Below are 18655 nucleotides of genomic sequence, written 5' to 3'. Positions count from 1 at the left end.
TACTTTTTAAGTAATTAAAATGGCGCAACATATGCGTCGATAACGGCAAGTGTACTGAACTGTTTAACGCTGACAATTTATCGCGCGTTTATGATTGGAAATAATAAATTTTTACGAATTACTTTAAAAAGCTGATTTTTGGAAGAATTGGAAGTCGATTGTCGATAAAACAAAAATGATAGAGAATAGAAAATGAAATTAAGATATCTATCACGTTCCGATTTACCACGTATGATAATCGAGAGGAATATACTTTGGAAAATTATTATAGATGCAAAAGTTTCTTTTGTAGTCTAAATTCAGAATACTGGGGATAGTGAATACAAAATAAAAAAAAATCTCGATCAATTTGAAATAAATCTTCTTTTTATTCGAATAACGGTGATATAAACTTTGCGTCAGAGTTGATTCGACGAATTGACTACGGGAAATAGAGCCAGCAAAGAAAGAAAGGGATTGATACGTATCACTGAGAAAGAATTACAAATGGTAACAGCATTTATTGTTAATAATAATAATATTAATAATAATAATGGCAATAATATTAATAGCGAATTCTCTAATTACAATAATTACATAATGATAGGAATGGTACAACAATAAAAACTTCAATAGCGTGAAGAGAGAAAGAATACAATTATTCTTCTTGGCGAGACTGAAAGAGGGATGATTCATCCCCCTTCTTTTTCTTTCGATTACGATAAATCGTTTTCAAACGACGCTTCTTTTTTAAATCTTGTTTCTATTTATAATATTTATAGCCTCGATTCGTTTTGTCGTTTCTTTATACTCGTATTCTTTTTTCGTTTATTTATACTCGTATTTATATATGTATATATTTATACGCTTAGACTAGGCGAGATACAATCTATGTGCTATTTACAAGTTCTTTTTTTGGTCACTGTTGCAACTTTGGAGTGGGTGATGCCCTTTCTCGAACGATAGGTGCTGAAGATATGCAAAATACAGTACGCTGCTCGTACTTTCTTACACGTTGTTCACTGTCGACGATCAAACGAGTTTTAATAAATTTACACAGTCGAATAAAATAAATTTCTCGTTACACTCTTTACAATACAGTACTATCATTCTTATACGCTACATTTAAAAATGTTTGCAAGTATCGTAGAATTCGATAAATTGTATTATTGGAAATAAACTCGTTTAATCGTCGGAATAAACGTTGCGTAAATGTCTACGTAATAAGAGAAGTAGAGAGAACGATTATCGATACTAAATGAACGATTCAACACGGAGTGTAGCAACGCTGAAAACAAAAAAATTTCTCGATGGATTTCACCTTTCGTCTTAAATAGAATCCACTAAAAATACCTAACGATCCTACGTAGAAACCGCGGAAACGATTTCAGAAAACAACGTAGACGAATCGAGTAAGGTGTGTGTTTCGCTTAAGAAAAAGGATCGTCGAGGATCTAATCCCTTCCTATAATAGTACTTTCTTGCTCGAGCCGCGAGTAATGTGGAATGTACAGCTTTGGTAACAATTATGCGCGTATATCACTTTGCACACTTTGTCCCCAACCTGGAATAACGTATCGGAATGTACGGTTGCATTCCAGTCGGCGAGTTCTAACGCAGCTCTCGTTGAAGCCTCACACTCAATTGCACTCAAAAAAAAAAAAAAAAATAAAAAATAAAAAATAAAAAGAAAAATAAAACGAACGTGTCGTTCATCGAATTATTAAATAATAAATACACGAGTTCGTTAAATGTACAGTTAATGCACACCCTTCTAGTGTATAAAGTTCTCTTGTAACTTCGACGACGAAGAAAAATGAGATCCGTCGCGTCGAAGACATTTCGTCAATTGCACCATTTGGAAAGAATTCGATTAACATTCTTCAACCAGCTTCCTCTCAGAGGATAAAAGGTTTATAGTTTCTTTCTTTTGATTATCGTTTGAGAATTATTCACTGCATCATTGGTGGATTGCCGTTTGGTAAAGAGTTTTGACCAGGGATCGATGCGATCGACGGTCGTTGAGACGTGTTCAAATCGGCGTGCTGGGTTTCTCGATGCCTTCTCAGATCGACTTTTCGTTGGAAAGCTCGGCCACAGAGCTCGCAGGCGAACGGTTTGAAGCCTGTGTGCTTCCTCGAATGCGTAATCAGGTTACTGCTTTGGGAAAACGCCTTGCCGCATACTTGGCACTTGTGCGGTTTCTCGCCTGTGACAGAAAGATGAAAATGTTAATGAAAAATAGTTTATACAAATGGTAAATTAGTATAATATTTCTACGTTAACTAGCAGAGATTTTTCTTTGTTAAGTAACCGTCGGTAGTTTCACTGATAACTTACTAATTTATAATTGGAGTAAATTGATAAGTGACAAGTTGTAAGTTATATACTTCTGTCACGCAATTTTGACAAATTTCTAGTTTTATATCGTATGGAATAATCACTTTACGCGTAACTTATAAAATTTTTTTATAGAATTTCACCTGTTTTATTATTAAATTTGTTACCTCGCTAATTTATTGATCTTGATAATTTCTAATATTCTAATTATACAAGAAAATCCAATTTCTGGAAATAATTTCATGGAGTGAACCTTTGACGCGATTCATGAAAGTATTGGAATATTTACCATAAAAACTTTTGTGTGTATCTATGTTATAATTATCAACTACAATTTTTCTCTGTTGTGTTATAATTTCTTCGTTTTTCCTCCGACGCCTTCTTTAAACTTAATAATGTTCCAATACAACCACCGAAAGAAGACATCTTTCACCCTATAACTTATTTCTGCAGTCCGAACAACCAGAAAAGTACTCCACTATAGTCATAAACAAGCCACTGTAAAACCCTTGAATCTCTAGATAAACCTAACCCCACCAAAACTTTATACAAGTAGTGCAAGCCGATCGAAATCTCTCCAACGACAGGCTACGCTATTTACGTTTGCCTGGGCATTCTGGCGGTCAAGAGCGTTAATTCGGAAAGCAGAGGCTGACCCTTTAGCCGAGAGCACCTTGGCGATAGCGCGCGTACCATCGCCTACAAGTAGTACAAGCGAGGGAACGGAAGGTCGACAGATACTCCTGGAGAAATTGTGGAGGTGTTCCACTGGGTGAGGGGGGTGGTATCAGAGATGCAGGGCACGCCCGGTCAAGATTTTCTCCCAAGCGAGAATCTCAGCCTCCCCGGCGGCGAGGCAAAGGGAAGAGATCGCAGTAGACATGGTGGGAGGGGGGACGTATAGGGGTGCAGCCGGGTCTGAAGTTATGGTGGTGGGAGAACGTGCACAGTCGGTGGATGAAACGGGGTAGGGTAGCCGTTCGTTTCTCTCGTGGTAGCCGCGAGATCTGATTGGCGGCCGGGGGCGGCTCCAACCCCCATGTTACCATGACTACCGGGGATAACCCCGGCGGTGGATCGTGAAAGAACGAGAAAGAGAGATCAAACGGCGGGGGTTGAGAACCGAGAAAGAGCTCGTCCAATGGAAAAAGGCTGGCAAAGAATGACAGAAAGAGAAAGAGGAATGATTTCATGGAAGGAACGAGACATTCAATCGGATGGTTGAAAAAAAAGGCAAGGTAGAAGAAAGGAGGGAAGGTCTGTCGGAGGAAGAATTTCGTGAACGGAGACAGAGGATAATACAATTGGAGGGGGAGGTGAGGGTGCAGGATCCGAGCAATGCGAACTATTCTGACGGAGGGCAGCACAGGCTCGTTAATGGACTCCCCTATTCCGGTTGCTACGTCCACTCCTCCGAGTTTGTCCGACAGATACAGGATGCACACACGCAAACGTGCGCACACAGCCTGGAGAGATCACTGTGAGGCGGTGGGTGGATCCATAAACAACTCGTTAGCCGAGCCTTCAATCTCGCCCCGCCGATACGACCGGCCCGTCGATCACCTTTGCGATTATACCTGATCGTTATCTTGATTTCTTTTCGGATAAACTGCGAAGCGTTTTGATTTTTCCTGCATTCTCACGATACGATATGTTTCGGGTGGGAAATTCACAAGATGGAGAAACAACTAGGAATTCCTTAGGATTTATCTAGATGTTTTACATTGAGGCGGGAGATTAGGATTGAAGGATATGACGAAAATTAAACATTCGGGACGATGGGGATTCGTTAAACGATTAACGTCCAAATCTACAAGAAGAACAAATTCTTGAGAATTCTCTTAGACACATAATTTTGCAAAATAAGGGAAGATTGAAGAAAAGGGGTAAAAGTAGACAAGGGCGGTAGAGATTTGATGAAGTAATTAATTAATGACTAAATCTACAAGATGGAGAAATAGGCCATGACTCTCTAAGGCCTGTTCCAATAAAATAAGATAACATTATAAAATTAGAAATAAAAATTACACGCAACTATAATTACATATAAATTTGAAAAAGAAAAATAGTCAAAGCTAGAGAATTTGCCTAACGAGAGAAAACGTCATTAAATAATGGGACTTTGAAATGGAGAAGAACCGCAATGATTCGGATACACTTAAAATCGAGATTCAAGGAAAGGTTCAGGGTTAAGGGTGAGTCGTCAAGGGCGTTTTGGTGGAATTCACCGGAGCCGGCGCTCGATGAAATTCCACGAAGTTCTCCGTGCCCGGATGAAACGGCAGAATGAATAGAATTTTCACGGCGTTAAGTGAGAAGCTGGAAAACCGGAGAGAAATGAAAGTGGAGAACGAAGTCTGAAAGTATCGTTTGGAATTTACGCGGCTGTAAAATCAAAAACTTTTCGTACTGAGGTTGCCTATTTGATATAAATCGGTTCGTCTCAAAAAATCTCACCAATCATTTATATTTATACTTGAAATATAACAGGATAATTGAAATATAACAAACCTAACTTCGCTGCCGGCTAAATACATAGATAAGTATACAACATACAAAAAACTACAAAATAATTTAAGCTACAAAAATTCTACTCTTTAAGAAATTCTCACGAAAATTCAATCTTCCAAATATTCGTTCAAGCGAATTTAGTTCTCCACGGAAAGCATCGAATGGAAGAATTCCCGGTAGTATGAAAGAGAAAGAGGAACGGGTCAAAAGAGAAAGAAAACGAAAGCCTGGGAGCAGGGACGTCTCCGGGAATTTACGTGCTCGTAAAAATCAAGAACCGTCGGAGCTTTTGCACCGAGGTTGCCCTTTTCGTCTTCATCTCCCGGAGAAACCCACCCACCACCATGGCTCCGAAGCTTCGTCTACGACGTGAATGCACACCAATGCATTCTATGTTTCCCCTGGCCATTGCCTTTGGTGCACACCAACGACTACGAATCCGTATGTGGTTTGTCGTAACATCTAGCTCACGAGTGTTGAATACACCGATAGGAAACCATGTTACCGCTAAACAATACAACATGCAAACATTTCTTCATGCAACTACGTGGTTACAGAGACAGAGAGAGAGAGAGAGAGAGAGAGAAAGACAGCAGTAGAGATTCTGTGCTCTAGATTTTTTAAAAGACACGTCTCGAAACGAGAAAAGAGGAGAAGGGTATGGAAGAAAGTCGAAACTGAGAGCCCCTGAGGTTTAAGACGCCATTACACCCCTGGGCTGTCGGCCGACGCCCCTAAAACTATATTAAACTCCCGGAAATCTTGCGAGGGTCCTCTCTCCTTCGCTAATTCCCTCCCTACTTCTACGTTCCTTCTGCCTGCCCCTACAGCAGTGCCCACTAGAAACATCATCCCTCGTGATCTTTCAACCCTCTGTTTAGCCCGGAGGAACTCTCGAGAGCGGAAAACCAAGACGGTAGTTTGATCGCTTCCGCCATCGGGACGACCAACTTTTCGATCATCTCGTTGTTGAATGGACTTGTTTTGACGACGCGTCCATGAAACAGGGATATTTCTTCTTCTTTCTCGAGGTACTCGTCGATAGGATGAATGTGAAGGAGGGAAGTTTTCGGCGATTCGACTAAGACATTTTAAAGATTTTGTTTTTTGTGACCAAATATAATAGGAGATGCAAAGGATAATAAGTGCATAATGGTGTAATGGAGATTTCGTTTCTTGCAATTTTCAGATAGCAAATTAATGTGCTTGTTAGTAAAGAGAGTGTAAATTTTTATAAAATCCGAGTAAAGAAGTGGAAGCTAGATCGAGACTTGTTTCATTCTTTCAATTTTGCAGAGAGTACTTCGTTAAGGATATCTTGTATAATTTTGCACATTATGCACATCCTGCACAGTTTACATTTAAATATCTAATGAGTTAATAAAATAAGATATAAAATAAACAATTATGTATAATACATTATTTCAGAAACTACAGAATATATTCTTGCAGTAACGTCGATCAATACTTCACGCAGGAAATCTATTCCTTTTTCGCAATAACACACTAATAATATAAGACTATTATAAAAAATGATAAAAGAATTTAAAACATTTGTTATGTTAGAAAAATATTCAAATTGTGGTCTACGTTTAGATTATACAGAAGAATTATTTTAAGATGATCTTCTTTAAATTACAGGAGGGAAAATACAATACTAGTCTTTACGTCACATGGTTTGACAAATTTTTCATGTTCATAAAATATTTTAAATATTTGAGAGGAATTATTTCTCACGGCAGAATTATTTTCATGATTCTGCTTAAATTTGAAGAGAGGAAACGAGACGAGTGGCGCGGAGGAGTGGCCAGAAAAGAGAGACGAAGGTGAACCGGACTCTGGCTGAGGCATTGATTTCCTCTCGTCTTCATCGACCACGTTCCGACCCTCTGGGGGCGTCCCTACCCTCTAACTGAAATCCTCGCGAGAGACGAGAGAAAGAAAATCGAAGGAAAGTACCATATCTCATATTTCATATCGGGGGGCAGCATGGATTTTCTTGCGCGTCTGCAAAGCTTCGCGTAAGCGTTACCCAGCGATGTCAAGCGAATCTTTTCCCAGCTAGAGCTCCGTTTCTGTCACAAGGAACAAGGGAAAAGAATCCAGGTGCTTTCAATCGGAATCCCCGTCCATGTTTTATTTCGATCGAATAATGGGATTTCCCGCGAGAATCTTCGAGATCCCCAAAGGATTCATCGTGGAAAATTATTGTGATAAATCTTGATATTTTATCGAATTATTGAAGAAACTGTGATGATATAGAATGCCAATTATCAAGATCGGATTTGAGAAAAGTTTGTGCCAGAAATAGATAACGATATCATATAATGAATCATTAAACTTTCATGGAATTTACTTGTTTCTTGGTACAGCTGACCTTAGTTGATCACTGACTGACTGAAACTAACTGGGACTGGTTGATCTTCAATTATTCCTGGAACTATCTAGAAACTATCAAAATATCTGAATAACTAAACGACTACTTGAAGGGTTTCTCTCGAGTGCTCGAAGATTCCTAATCTTGGATAACAAAAGCAGATTCTAAGGCTATTGACTCGTAATATGAATATTAATCCTGCTACAATGTTTGAATTTTTCTCGTTCCAACAAATACAAAAATTGTATTGTTTGAAGTAAAATTTTAATAGAAAATTATATCGAGCAATTATATCAACGATGATTTTTTCATATTTGTATGAAACAGAAACAATTCTCCTAACGACAGGAAAATTTCATCAGGTAGAAAATGATTCGGGGGCGTAGCAGGATTAATTATTGAAGATATGAACTGATAATCCCATACATTATAATCGAAACTAAAATATTTATTTATTACCACCTTGTAACAAATAATAAATACACAAAGATTATATTAAAAATTCATCATAAATCCATACTCATCCCATTTATTACCCCAAATCATAAAATCACTAACCATTAACCTTCATTTCCATCAATTAACCAAGAAAACCACCCTCAATGTCTATAAAAGTTCTTATCCTTAAACGATTCTATAGCTTCATCCATCCAGTAGCATTTAGTCAACGAGTGATAGCAGTCCCATGGGTCAGTCGGATCCAACAACTCGGTTGTATTTACTATTTCACGCGTACACGAGTACTCTATGGCAGACCAGATGAAGTGACCAGCTAAAACGCCAACACGATACGAACGCGTTGTCGACGCAACTACATCAACGAGTACAAGAGTATATGTGTGTTTGCGTTTTACATGCCGCCACGTAACCGTCCAGGCTACATCGTTTTCACTTGCTGATACGTATACAGGGTGGCCGCGTTGGTGAGTGGATGCAGGGCCACCAATGACAAGAGCACAGCCCTGGGAATTTGCAGCGGTCAGGCTGCAGCTGGAAATGTTTTGCACGGTACTGATATTCCGGCTTGACGACGAAATGCATGGTAAACACGAAAAAATCGCCGGCCGGCCCGGTTTCTGGGAATGAAAAATATCGTTGCTTCAACGACATCGAAAGCGTTTTAACTCTCGAAGATGGATGGATAAAATGTTTCTGCTGCACCGATATTTCCAATGAAAGATGTTGATTAACGAGCTATTGGAGATAATTAAGAAATATTGTAATCATCTTTGGGAGAAAAATTCGAAGATCAAATAATTCGACAGCTTTTGGACATCGAATGAGGATGTGGAAAAATTTTACTTTTCTAGCTATAAGACCGTAATAAGTCTCATAAAAATGGAGAACTTCTTTCATTAGAAGATATCTCAATATTTTCATATCTAAACAATTTACCCAACTTGCATTAGCATTGGAAATATGTAAAGTTTACTGGAATCATCAGCTATGCATATAAATCATATCAGGATGAATATAAATTTATAATTAATACGTTTCAAACTTCAAAACCAAGCCTTACGTAAAAAAATTATATTCTTTTTTCTCGATTTATTTTTGCATGTAGAATCATCGATCGATCAGTTGTACCACGATTTTGGGTACACCTTGTATATAACATCTTATCAATTAACAATCTCTGCTATTTAGAGAGAGAGAGAGAGAGAGAGAGAGAGCGAAGAATACATGTCTATCAATTCTATTAAAATAATTTTTGAATCGTTTTAATTTGATAACTAGAAGCTGTAACTTCGTGTTAATCTTTCGACTGACATAAAAGAGAGACGCGAGTAAAATTAATTTGAATAGTGCACGTGTAATAATGGTCCATTATCTTGCACACGTTATAATGCAGATGCGTTTCTGATTGCCAGTACTTGGTCGCGATAATTCAAGAAGGGAGAAAGCCAGGTTCGAAGCGAAGCAAGGAAGAAACACGATATCCGAGCTAAGTCTGTTAGCTCCTTGTGCTTTCAGTATACCGCAGGGATCCGCCGTAATAATCCTCTCTCCCGGACGATCACGGAGGATGTATGGCTATTAAATTATTACAGCGTCGATCAACATTAGGAATCGTGACAAATCCGATCTGCGCGCGAAGGCCCTTCGCCGGCCTGCTTTTCGTGTGCGCGCACCTTAATTGACAATTGTGACTCAGACGATTTCCTCTTATCCGCCTATTGAGATTGCTCTGCCAGGGAAACCGCTAATAACAAATCCCTTATCGACTGCAGGCGAATTACGTGTAAGCTTGAATTGTTCCAAGAAATTGAGTCATTCACAATGCATAAAATAAATAGACATGACACTGTCGAGAAAAGTGAAGAAAAAAATGTTTCTAATGAACAATATTACATATATATGGATAATTCAAATAGATTTTTATTAGATAATATATTGCGAGATAAAAATTCTCAGGTATATTACGAATAATAAATGTATTTCTCGCTTTATTACAGTGAGTAAGTCTTTTAGAATATTTTAGAATACTTAAGGTGTTCTAGCAGTTAAAGCTCTAAAGTAAAAATGACGATTACTGTTCTTGTTGATAAATTTGATTGATAAAATAACCAGTTATTGTGGTTTTGCGAATTTTTACGAGATTAATAACGAGTTCTTTTTTAGCATTACTTTAGAAAAGTAGACAAAGACGATTATTTAAGTATATAAGGTACTTTTGTAACTGTGTTCTTATTTAGAATTAGAAACTAAAAATGATACAAATGCCCCTGACCCTATTTCACCAGTATTAACTCCTGTAGCGGATACATTTTATTGCTCAAACACTTAAATACTTAAATACAAATTACTGCTCAAGACTTTATGCTAGGGATATATTATTATATCCAAAGAGATTAAAATACAAAAAAGATCTCGATTTTCTATTTGCAGTTAACCTGTATCAAGGGAAGGATAAGATACATATGAATGCGTGAATGCAACGCTGGCATTCTGGGCGCAGTTAATTTCAACTCTCGAGGCTGGGGTTGGTTCGAACTGCCGGTTACGCGGATAGGTGGAGAAGCGAAAAAGGAGGATACAGAGGGATGAGTGGCGAGATATGGCGGGGCAGGTGGAAGGGGCTGACGTGCTTCTGGCATGTCGATATCCCTGGAAATTTAATCATGCCGCTTCACTATGAACACTATGCGCCACTCGCCGCTATATGGATGATGCCTTGGAACCGTGGAACGTTATACCGGCGAATTTGCATGTTTAATGCAGTATCGGTTGCTTATGCCGTCTCACCGGCGTGACATTAAATATAACGCCGCACAGTCTAACGAACACTAAGGTTCTATCTATTTACACTCTTGTCTAAAGATGGTTCGCCCCTTGCAGTCTGAAGCTGGAAAATCATCTCTGGTGACAGATCTTTCATCTTACATTCGTTACGTTCATGTCAATTTTCTTAATATTGAAGAACTAATCATTGTATAAAGTACAATATTACGAATGAATTGTGAATTTGGATTTTCCAAAGCAAAACTTCTTCTACAGTAATTTATACAATAAGAGATTCGACAAGTGACAAATTGTAGATTATAGATCTCCGTCGCGCAACCAATTTCTTATCTGAAAGATCCAAAAATTCGACGAAGCCCTTTTTTTCTCATTATAAACTTATTTGTTTTATAGTAAAGCTGATTTCTGTTAGACAAGAAACAATCTATTAGCTCTGGCCACTTAAAAGAAACTCTCTCGATACAAGGAGGACTAGTTTACAAAGAATGCAAGGACCAGCGGGAACACGATTCGCGTCGCACGTGAACTATTATTTCGTCGACGGAGGGGATACGTGGTCGTCGTTAACGAGCCGTAAAGACAAAGACAGGGCGAAAGATGAGGAAGGTGGAGCGAAAGGCGTGGGGCCAGTGCTGCTCGTGCGGAGCATGTCGCGAAGTTTAAACAGCTTAGAGGGATGTTGCGGCGCCCCCGATGCTTGGGGCGCCAAGTCAGCCGGAAACCTCTAATAGCCCTGTCTCGTCTACATAGGAAGGAGAGGAATGAACCTATACAGCAGACTGAGACAGAGTAACATAGCCGGCATACGGCGAACGCGGCCACAAAGGTGGCTGTATAGGTTGCACGGTTGTATCTCGTCGGGTATACGATAACCGCACCCTCGAGGTGAGTTTGAGGGAGACGTTCGGCCAGGTATCCCTACATTAGAGCCACCGCTAAATTCATAATACGACGGCAAAACGCGTCCGTATCTCTTTCATGTTTATAGAGTTGTCTCGTTTAGTTACCGACCCGTCCCTTTAACCGCAAACTGGAAAACTTCCCACATTCGAGAATTGCTCCTTTATCTGCATTGACCAGGAATTATCGTCTTTTAAATTTATTCTGAAAGATCGTTCTTTTAGACAGAGTTTGTCAACATGTAGGAAAATATTAGGAACTGTGAGTTTTTAATTTAGAAAAATCATTTATTTTTGAACAGCTTGGTGAGAAAATAGTGTGATGGTAGTAACATAGATGCAAGAATATTCCTAACGATAACGAACATCCCTAATTGCTTGAAAAATTTTTGTACAAATTTAGAGGCCTTTGTGAATATGTGCAGCGATTGACATGTTGTAAGCTATATAGTATTCAAATTAGAGTAAAGCACTGTTGTAAAAGTGCACTGTTGTAAATTTATAAAACTCCTATTTCTGCTGCAGTTCTAATATTAACAGAATGGATGCTGAATCTTAATCCTCGTCGTTTGCCCGATAAAATACCGTTTTCTTTTATTTGCGACATGTTGCACCGAATATCGAGGAACGGTTCGATCGAAATCGACTCCTGAGTTGATCGAGATAAAACGCTGGAACGTAGTACGAACATCCAAGGAAATCGGGAACGAGGAAATCGATGACGATTTACGATGAGCGTGATTGAACCTCTAAAAACGAGAGCCACCGCTTTGCAACTAAAGTGCACAGCATCTCAGGGAACGTAAACATCGAACTTATATATAGGGTAGTCTATGTGATGAGATCGAAAATTGTATAGACTGTATGGTAGCCCTCGCCAATCTTCATCCCTATGTCGACTTCGCACCGTCGGTGGACAGGTTGTGTTTATTGTGAAAACACCGAGGTCACTGTTGCAAGTTCGATCGTAGTGGCAAGCATGTGTATTTAAGCGCGCATGCACCCTGCAACTTGATGGTCCTGATGCTAGGAAGACACGCATTTTGATCGATAATATTTTCCTGTAATCAGAAGCCCTGCTCGCAAGCTACACGTTCATGTAACTGATCGTACGAGCTACTGAAGTTCCTCCGAAGCGTGTTTCTCAATGTAAGGGAGCTTGCAACCAATTTAAGTTCACTGATGCTCTCTGTTAGAATTCGTGGTATATTACGGAGCTACAACTTGAAATACCATACAAGCGTACATTAGTAAAACGAAATTTTTAGCATTTATAATTGTCAAGACTTTTAAATCTGTTTGGTTCTTTGAAGCATTGATCTTTCAATTATTTAACATTTTGATTTGTGAATCTGTTAAAGAATGTAAGAACTGGCAAAAAGACACTGTCATTATTTCAGTGTTTATATCTAAAAGCACATAATCCCTATGTTTCTTTAACAAATAATATAAATATATTGAATCCATAAAGAAGTTAGTATTGCTGATTCTCGTCAAACTATTATTGCTTTAGACAGTTAATTTGATGAACTTCCTATATTGTTACCAAAAATCCATCAGAACATTCAGACACTTCTAAACGATATGATACGCTAAAGAAATAAAACCTATAAAACAATATCATCACCTACCGTTATCAAATTGGGGAATCGAGTTGATTCTTCATCCTATCACCGGATAACGAAACTTATCAACGAGTCTCTTAGTTTTCCCAAATCATCAGGTCGGTCCACGCTGCTCGAATGCTCACATTGGCGCGAACTTCAAAGAGAAATATTTTCCTGGGGCCACGAAGGATCATCAGAAATAGATAAGTTGAATGTTTTCTCATCGGAAGCGGTAGTGTGTGTGGCCACTTGTCGGTCTGTCACCGGTTCGTCCGTACCATTCAAGCGACTCGTCAACCCCTTTTGCAGCCACCCCGGAACCCCGCACACTTGACTGGTAGGCCAGAACGCAGCCGAAAAGGCGCAGCTAACAGCGAAGGTAACGCGGAGTAACGCGCGCTCGACCCCTCGCTAGCTATTCCGGCTGCTGGCTCGCGCACGAACAATATTTGCAGAGCTCTTATTCCCGCACTTCCCAGCCCTGTAAGCGCCGTTTCAGCCCCCTCGCCTCGCTGTACGCGCTCCACCAAGCCTCCGCGTTTCTCTCGCCGCCCCTCGTGTGCACCAGCAACCACCTACCTACCTACCTACCTAATAATGATTTTACGTTACGCCATGCCGGTCCCCTGGGAATCCGACGGTGCCGCACCCTTATTGCACATGGCCCGTGCTCACGACGAACGGAATACGGAGGGGGACAAGGGGCTACTGGAAAGAGAGGACTGATTATCATTAGCAGCGGAGTCCCAGAACACCCTCGGTTTACTGCTTGACGCACGTACGCACGCCACCTCGAGGTCATACCAGTGAGGGATTTCGTTTTACGGATTGAATATGAGACTAGGATATGGACGACGTACTAAGATTTTAATCGAACTATTTAATAGTGGAATTTTTGGTTTTGTAATATGTAAGAAGAGAATTTAACCCCTGGTGATCGTACTTGGCACAGATATGGATACTGATCAGAGTTAATTTTCATTCGACGAACATTGATAACTCAATGGGGGGGGGGGGGATGTTCAAAAAGTTACAATGAAATTTATTATCACTTAACTTTCGATTTTGTAGTACACGTCTTTCGCTATTTTTTCCTCTTTTTATTTCGGAGTATTTCCTATTTATATTGAAACGGGAGAATATTTATATTTAATATTGAGAATATTTTGAGACGGGATCTAATTGAACCAACTTGTAAAGTTTTATTAATATTCACATTGTTAGTATGATAAACAATGAGAATTGTTCTCTGTTGCAGTGGCTGAAAGTAAAGATACGACTCTTAAAGGCTAAAAATTAATTGACGACTGTAGAATAATTTTATATTGGAAGTAAAAGGAGAATAATTTTAGAATAATCTTATATTGGCAAATTTCTCGAGAAAGATATGATGATGAAACAAATGTAGGGAAAAGAGGGAAACGTAGACGGCAAAGAAAATTGCGTCGACCAGCAGCTCTTTCGACCTCCCTTGAATTTTTCATCCCTTTGAATAATGAATTAAATGTTCCGTGGCGACCCTCGAGGATGTAGTGCGTGAAGGTGACCAGCGCGTAGACAACGGTCCCATAGGTTGTTAGAAACCAACAGGAAGTGACCATCGCTTTGTATCCTTTTTCGTCGGGTCCTTCTTCGGTTGTTTCACCGAAACGAGAGTGAATGAGAGGGAGGCGAACGACAGTTAGAGCGACAAGGTGGCGGAGAAGGAGGAGCGTGGGGGAGGACAAGGTGATAATTTGATAAGACATTGGGAGAGTTGCCATGGAGACGATACAAAACCCAGGCTCCCGACTGGAACACTCCTTCGCCTGTTCCTCTAGCTTCCTTCCACCCTTGGAAGAACCTACTGCTCCTGAAGGAGCATCGCTCCATCAGCCGTGAGACACCTAAGTGCCAAGTGTCCCAACACCATCGCCCACTCACCTACGACCACCTAAGGGATGCTCCCTTGCATGGGCTGGTCTTCAACTTTCGACAGGTATGCGAACTGTCGATGGCAAATACGGAAAGGGAAGAGGGTAAACGTTTTCTCTGACACGCCGTTAAGAGACCTCGATATGTAAAACTTTTCGATTGATCTTGGATGACTGTGTTTGACGAAGTCTTTGAAAATTTATATGCTTTAAGAACCAAGAGATAGAGATTACACGAAGAGGGTTCTGTATGTAAAAATGTCCAATTGCTATCGAAAGACTGTGTTTGAGCAACAATGTTGCCGAAATATTTTATTATATATTTTACGTGATAGAAATCTAGATGAAATCTAAACGAAGAATGATAAGAAGTCTCGGCATGTAAAATATTTCTCTTTTGGTTTTGAATAACCACGTTCGACAAGGTTTCCAAAACTCTTTATGTTTTAAGAATCATTAGAAATTTTAATTAATCGAAGAACTTAAAGAGGTCCCTCGCAAGGCAAAATTTTCGTTAATTAAAAATTTTGATTAAACGAAAAATTCTTTAAGGGAACAAAATAAAAGTTTACATCCAGGATGATTGTTTCTAGAGAATAGAATGGATCTTGTTCGTGTTTCCCACGAAAAATTTTCGTCATAGAAAAATTCCATCCAAAGATTGGGGGTCTAGTGTGTCAGGCCAGATCATGAGAGCAAAGAGAAAGACAGAATGATGGGCACCCCGAAAGACATTACGATTATTACTGAGTGAAGCTCGCAATGAGGGGCTTGCCACCCCTAAAACTGCACTGGCCACATGTGCCACGATCCGACTGGATCCTCTTGCTTACGACAAGACTCTGTCCAGACGGTTAACTACATTATTTATCGTACCAACTTGCTCTGCTAATTGATCCCCGGCATCCCATTTGCGATCAACCGAAACGAAGAATTCCATGTGTACGATTGTAGATATTAAAAGTGAACGCACACGATTTCGCATGATTCCAATAAAATAATATAAATATTTTCAGAATTCTATAGAGATCTTTATATTGTAGATTCATAAATTAATTGCATTAGTGTATAGTTCGTAAAATTTTTTTTTAAAAATATAAAACTTCTATATTTTTTACTAAATAGGTTAAATAAGTAAAATTTTGATATCTTTGTTTTGGGTGCATTTAATTCCTAATTTCAATTTGAATATTTTATAACATTTGTTGTAATAATATAAAGCTTCTGGTTTTTTAACTAACGTCGAATAGGTAAAACTTTATATTATATTTAGGGATTTGCTGAATTTCTAATTTCGATTGAAAGCACTTATTTTAAGGAGTCACTCACCGGTATGAATGTAGGTGTGCTTCTTCATGTCGCTCTTCTGATGGAATCTCTTCCCACAGAACTGACAAGGGTACGGTCTCGTGTCCGAGTGGATTAAAAGATGAGTACTTAAAGTACTGGAACGCTTAAATGCTTTGCCGCACTGCTTACACTCGAACACCTTCTCCGCGGAATGCACGGCTCTGTGTTGGGTAAGGCTGATTTCATGGCCGAACGTTTTATTGCACAGCTCGCAGGCAAAGGGTCTCTTGCCATTGTGCGACCTCCTTGCATGCACCTATAAAAGATGCGTGAGATTCTTCGTAAGAATTTTTTAAAAAGATCTGTTGTTATATCTTCACTGGATACATATATCTCATACAAAAGCATATCTGTGTACAAGACATTAATGAAATATATTTTTACAAAATATTAATCAATAATAAAGTAACCATTGCTAAGAAATAAGCTATTTGGACCCCATATTGATTAATTCTAACAATCGAGGAATAGAGAAAATCGTTCATGTTATAAGCATTATTTCTATATGACAAATAAATTTACAGAAGCGAAAATTAATTATGAAATATGGTTAATGAAACAAAGAAATTTCTCAAAAATGCATTTTAATATCTCCATTCAATAATATTTGGATAGTATTTTTGTTTACTTTAGAATTTAATATTATTTATACCAATTTATTGTAAATGAACTTATAGAACTAAAAATTAATTGTATACCAAACTAATGAAATGGAAAAATATGCACAAAATAAATTTCCACGGAATTAATCAATTTCTTTCCCAACAGATCCAAATATCGTATTTACGACAATAGTCTCTTCTAAAACAATCATGCATATTCGATTCTCGAAACCAGCAATTCGTCCTTCTGCGACTTTATTCGATACATCAAGAAATTGCTACCACCCGGAAGCTTTTCTTATCCGATTAAACCCACCTCGAGTCCGTGAGGCGTGCTGAACATCTTGTCGCATTTGACACAGCTGTAGACGTCTCCGAGCGGATGATGATGGAGCCCATGCGCGGTGTGGGTCGAGTGCAGGCCAGGGTGACCTGGATGAACGCCACGTAGCAATGGATGCAAGTGCGGAGGTAACAAATGATGAGGCAGCAGTTGAGGATGCAGGTACGAAAGGGGATGATGAGGATGAGGCGGTAACAGTCCACCTTGAAGATGAAGAGGTGGATAGAGAATGGAGGATCCTGGTGGAGGAGGATGTGCACCGATCGACGTCGTGTCTCTGTGCGGTGATGCGTTCTGAAGATGGGCAGAGGGTGGGTCCGGCCTGAGAAGAGCGGAAACGCTGAAAGTGTCACCGGATTTCTTTGGTGGATTCGAGGTGGGCGATATCGCGACACTGGTTGGAGAAGGTGTCGTGGATGAGCGTGGAGGACTCGACATGGCATCGCGATCGTCTTCGTCGCCGACTTCTTCGACGTCTACGTCGACTTCCTCCTCTTCGACGTCCACGTCCACCTCGGCATCTCGACGATCCGACGGAGGAGAGTCTGGACAAGGGGAGTGAGATGGAGACGGACTCCTTGTTGCTGGGGAACCCACCAGACGGCCGACTCCGAAAGACAATCGTTCTGAAATGAAAATATAGCGGCACATGAGTTAAAGGACAATTCAAATCATGTTGTTGTTTTACCCCGGAGTATCAAGATCGTTAGGATACACATAATGTAAGAATAAATAAACTCTGAGCAAAACAATATCGCCGTTACGTGCAACCGTCGAACAAAGACGAATTTAAATTTTCCGACTCTCCCCCAACCAGTTATCAACGAATTATCAGCGACCTAATTAACGAGTCATTAGCGATCCTGTTTTACGACTTATACACCGTTTTATGTCTTAGCGAATACGTTTGTACGAGCGTCTCTCTATAGTATTTATATTTATTAATTTATTTAATTCTTTTAAATATATTCAACGGTTTCAACAACGAGCAACCTCGTCCATTAAACCTCACCGACCAACCCATCCTCTACACATAAGCCTCTACAAAAACGTTGCCTCCTGTTTTAGGTAAAATATTTATTTGTAGTCCGAAGAATAAAATATCGATGAAAAAATCGGTAAATTATGTACTGTGTACTGTGGACTGATTGGTCGTAGTGCAATAGATTTTTCTCATATAATTCTGAAGATGAAGCACAAGGATTTTTATTACCGGAGGAAACTTTCATGTTTTTAATCAAATCATTTCACATTGTGCAATGAAAAGAGAAAATGGAATCCATTTGACTACGTCGAATCCAAATGATACATGAAGTTCTAAGCGTGGACGTAATGAACGCAGAATGTTAACATAACAATTAATACAAGATAAAAACCGTGAGACATAATTTATTTTACGACTAGAATATAGTATGAATGTATTTATATAAATCTGTACTAGAAGTGTAACAATAAGGTCTTTATGACCATCAGAAATGAAGTGACATGTTT

General features: G+C 39.3%; 1 protein-coding gene across 2 annotated transcripts in view; it reads right to left on the bottom strand.

The window, feature by feature from the left end:
* Nucleotides 1-393: 393 nt before the first annotated feature.
* LOC122574173 (fez family zinc finger protein 2-like) overlaps nucleotides 394-18655 on the bottom strand; it is a 28661-nt gene continuing 10399 nt past the window's right edge. For both annotated transcript variants that reach the window (XM_043741423.1, XM_043741425.1), the window contains 3 exons: nucleotides 17138-17790; nucleotides 16199-16475; nucleotides 394-2188 (listed from right to left, as the gene is read on the bottom strand). In XM_043741423.1, the coding sequence (XP_043597358.1) occupies nucleotides 1932-2188; nucleotides 16199-16475; nucleotides 17138-17790 (1187 nt within the window). In that variant the 3' untranslated portion in view covers nucleotides 394-1931. The remainder of the gene's footprint in view (nucleotides 2189-16198; nucleotides 16476-17137; nucleotides 17791-18655) is intronic.

This window comes from Bombus pyrosoma, linkage group LG13 (genome assembly GCF_014825855.1).
Source record: "Bombus pyrosoma isolate SC7728 linkage group LG13, ASM1482585v1, whole genome shotgun sequence".
In the NCBI taxonomy this organism is placed as follows: domain Eukaryota; kingdom Metazoa; phylum Arthropoda; class Insecta; order Hymenoptera; family Apidae; genus Bombus; species Bombus pyrosoma.
Note: the sequence above shows the minus strand (reverse complement) of the source record. Positions and strands in the feature narration are given on the sequence as shown.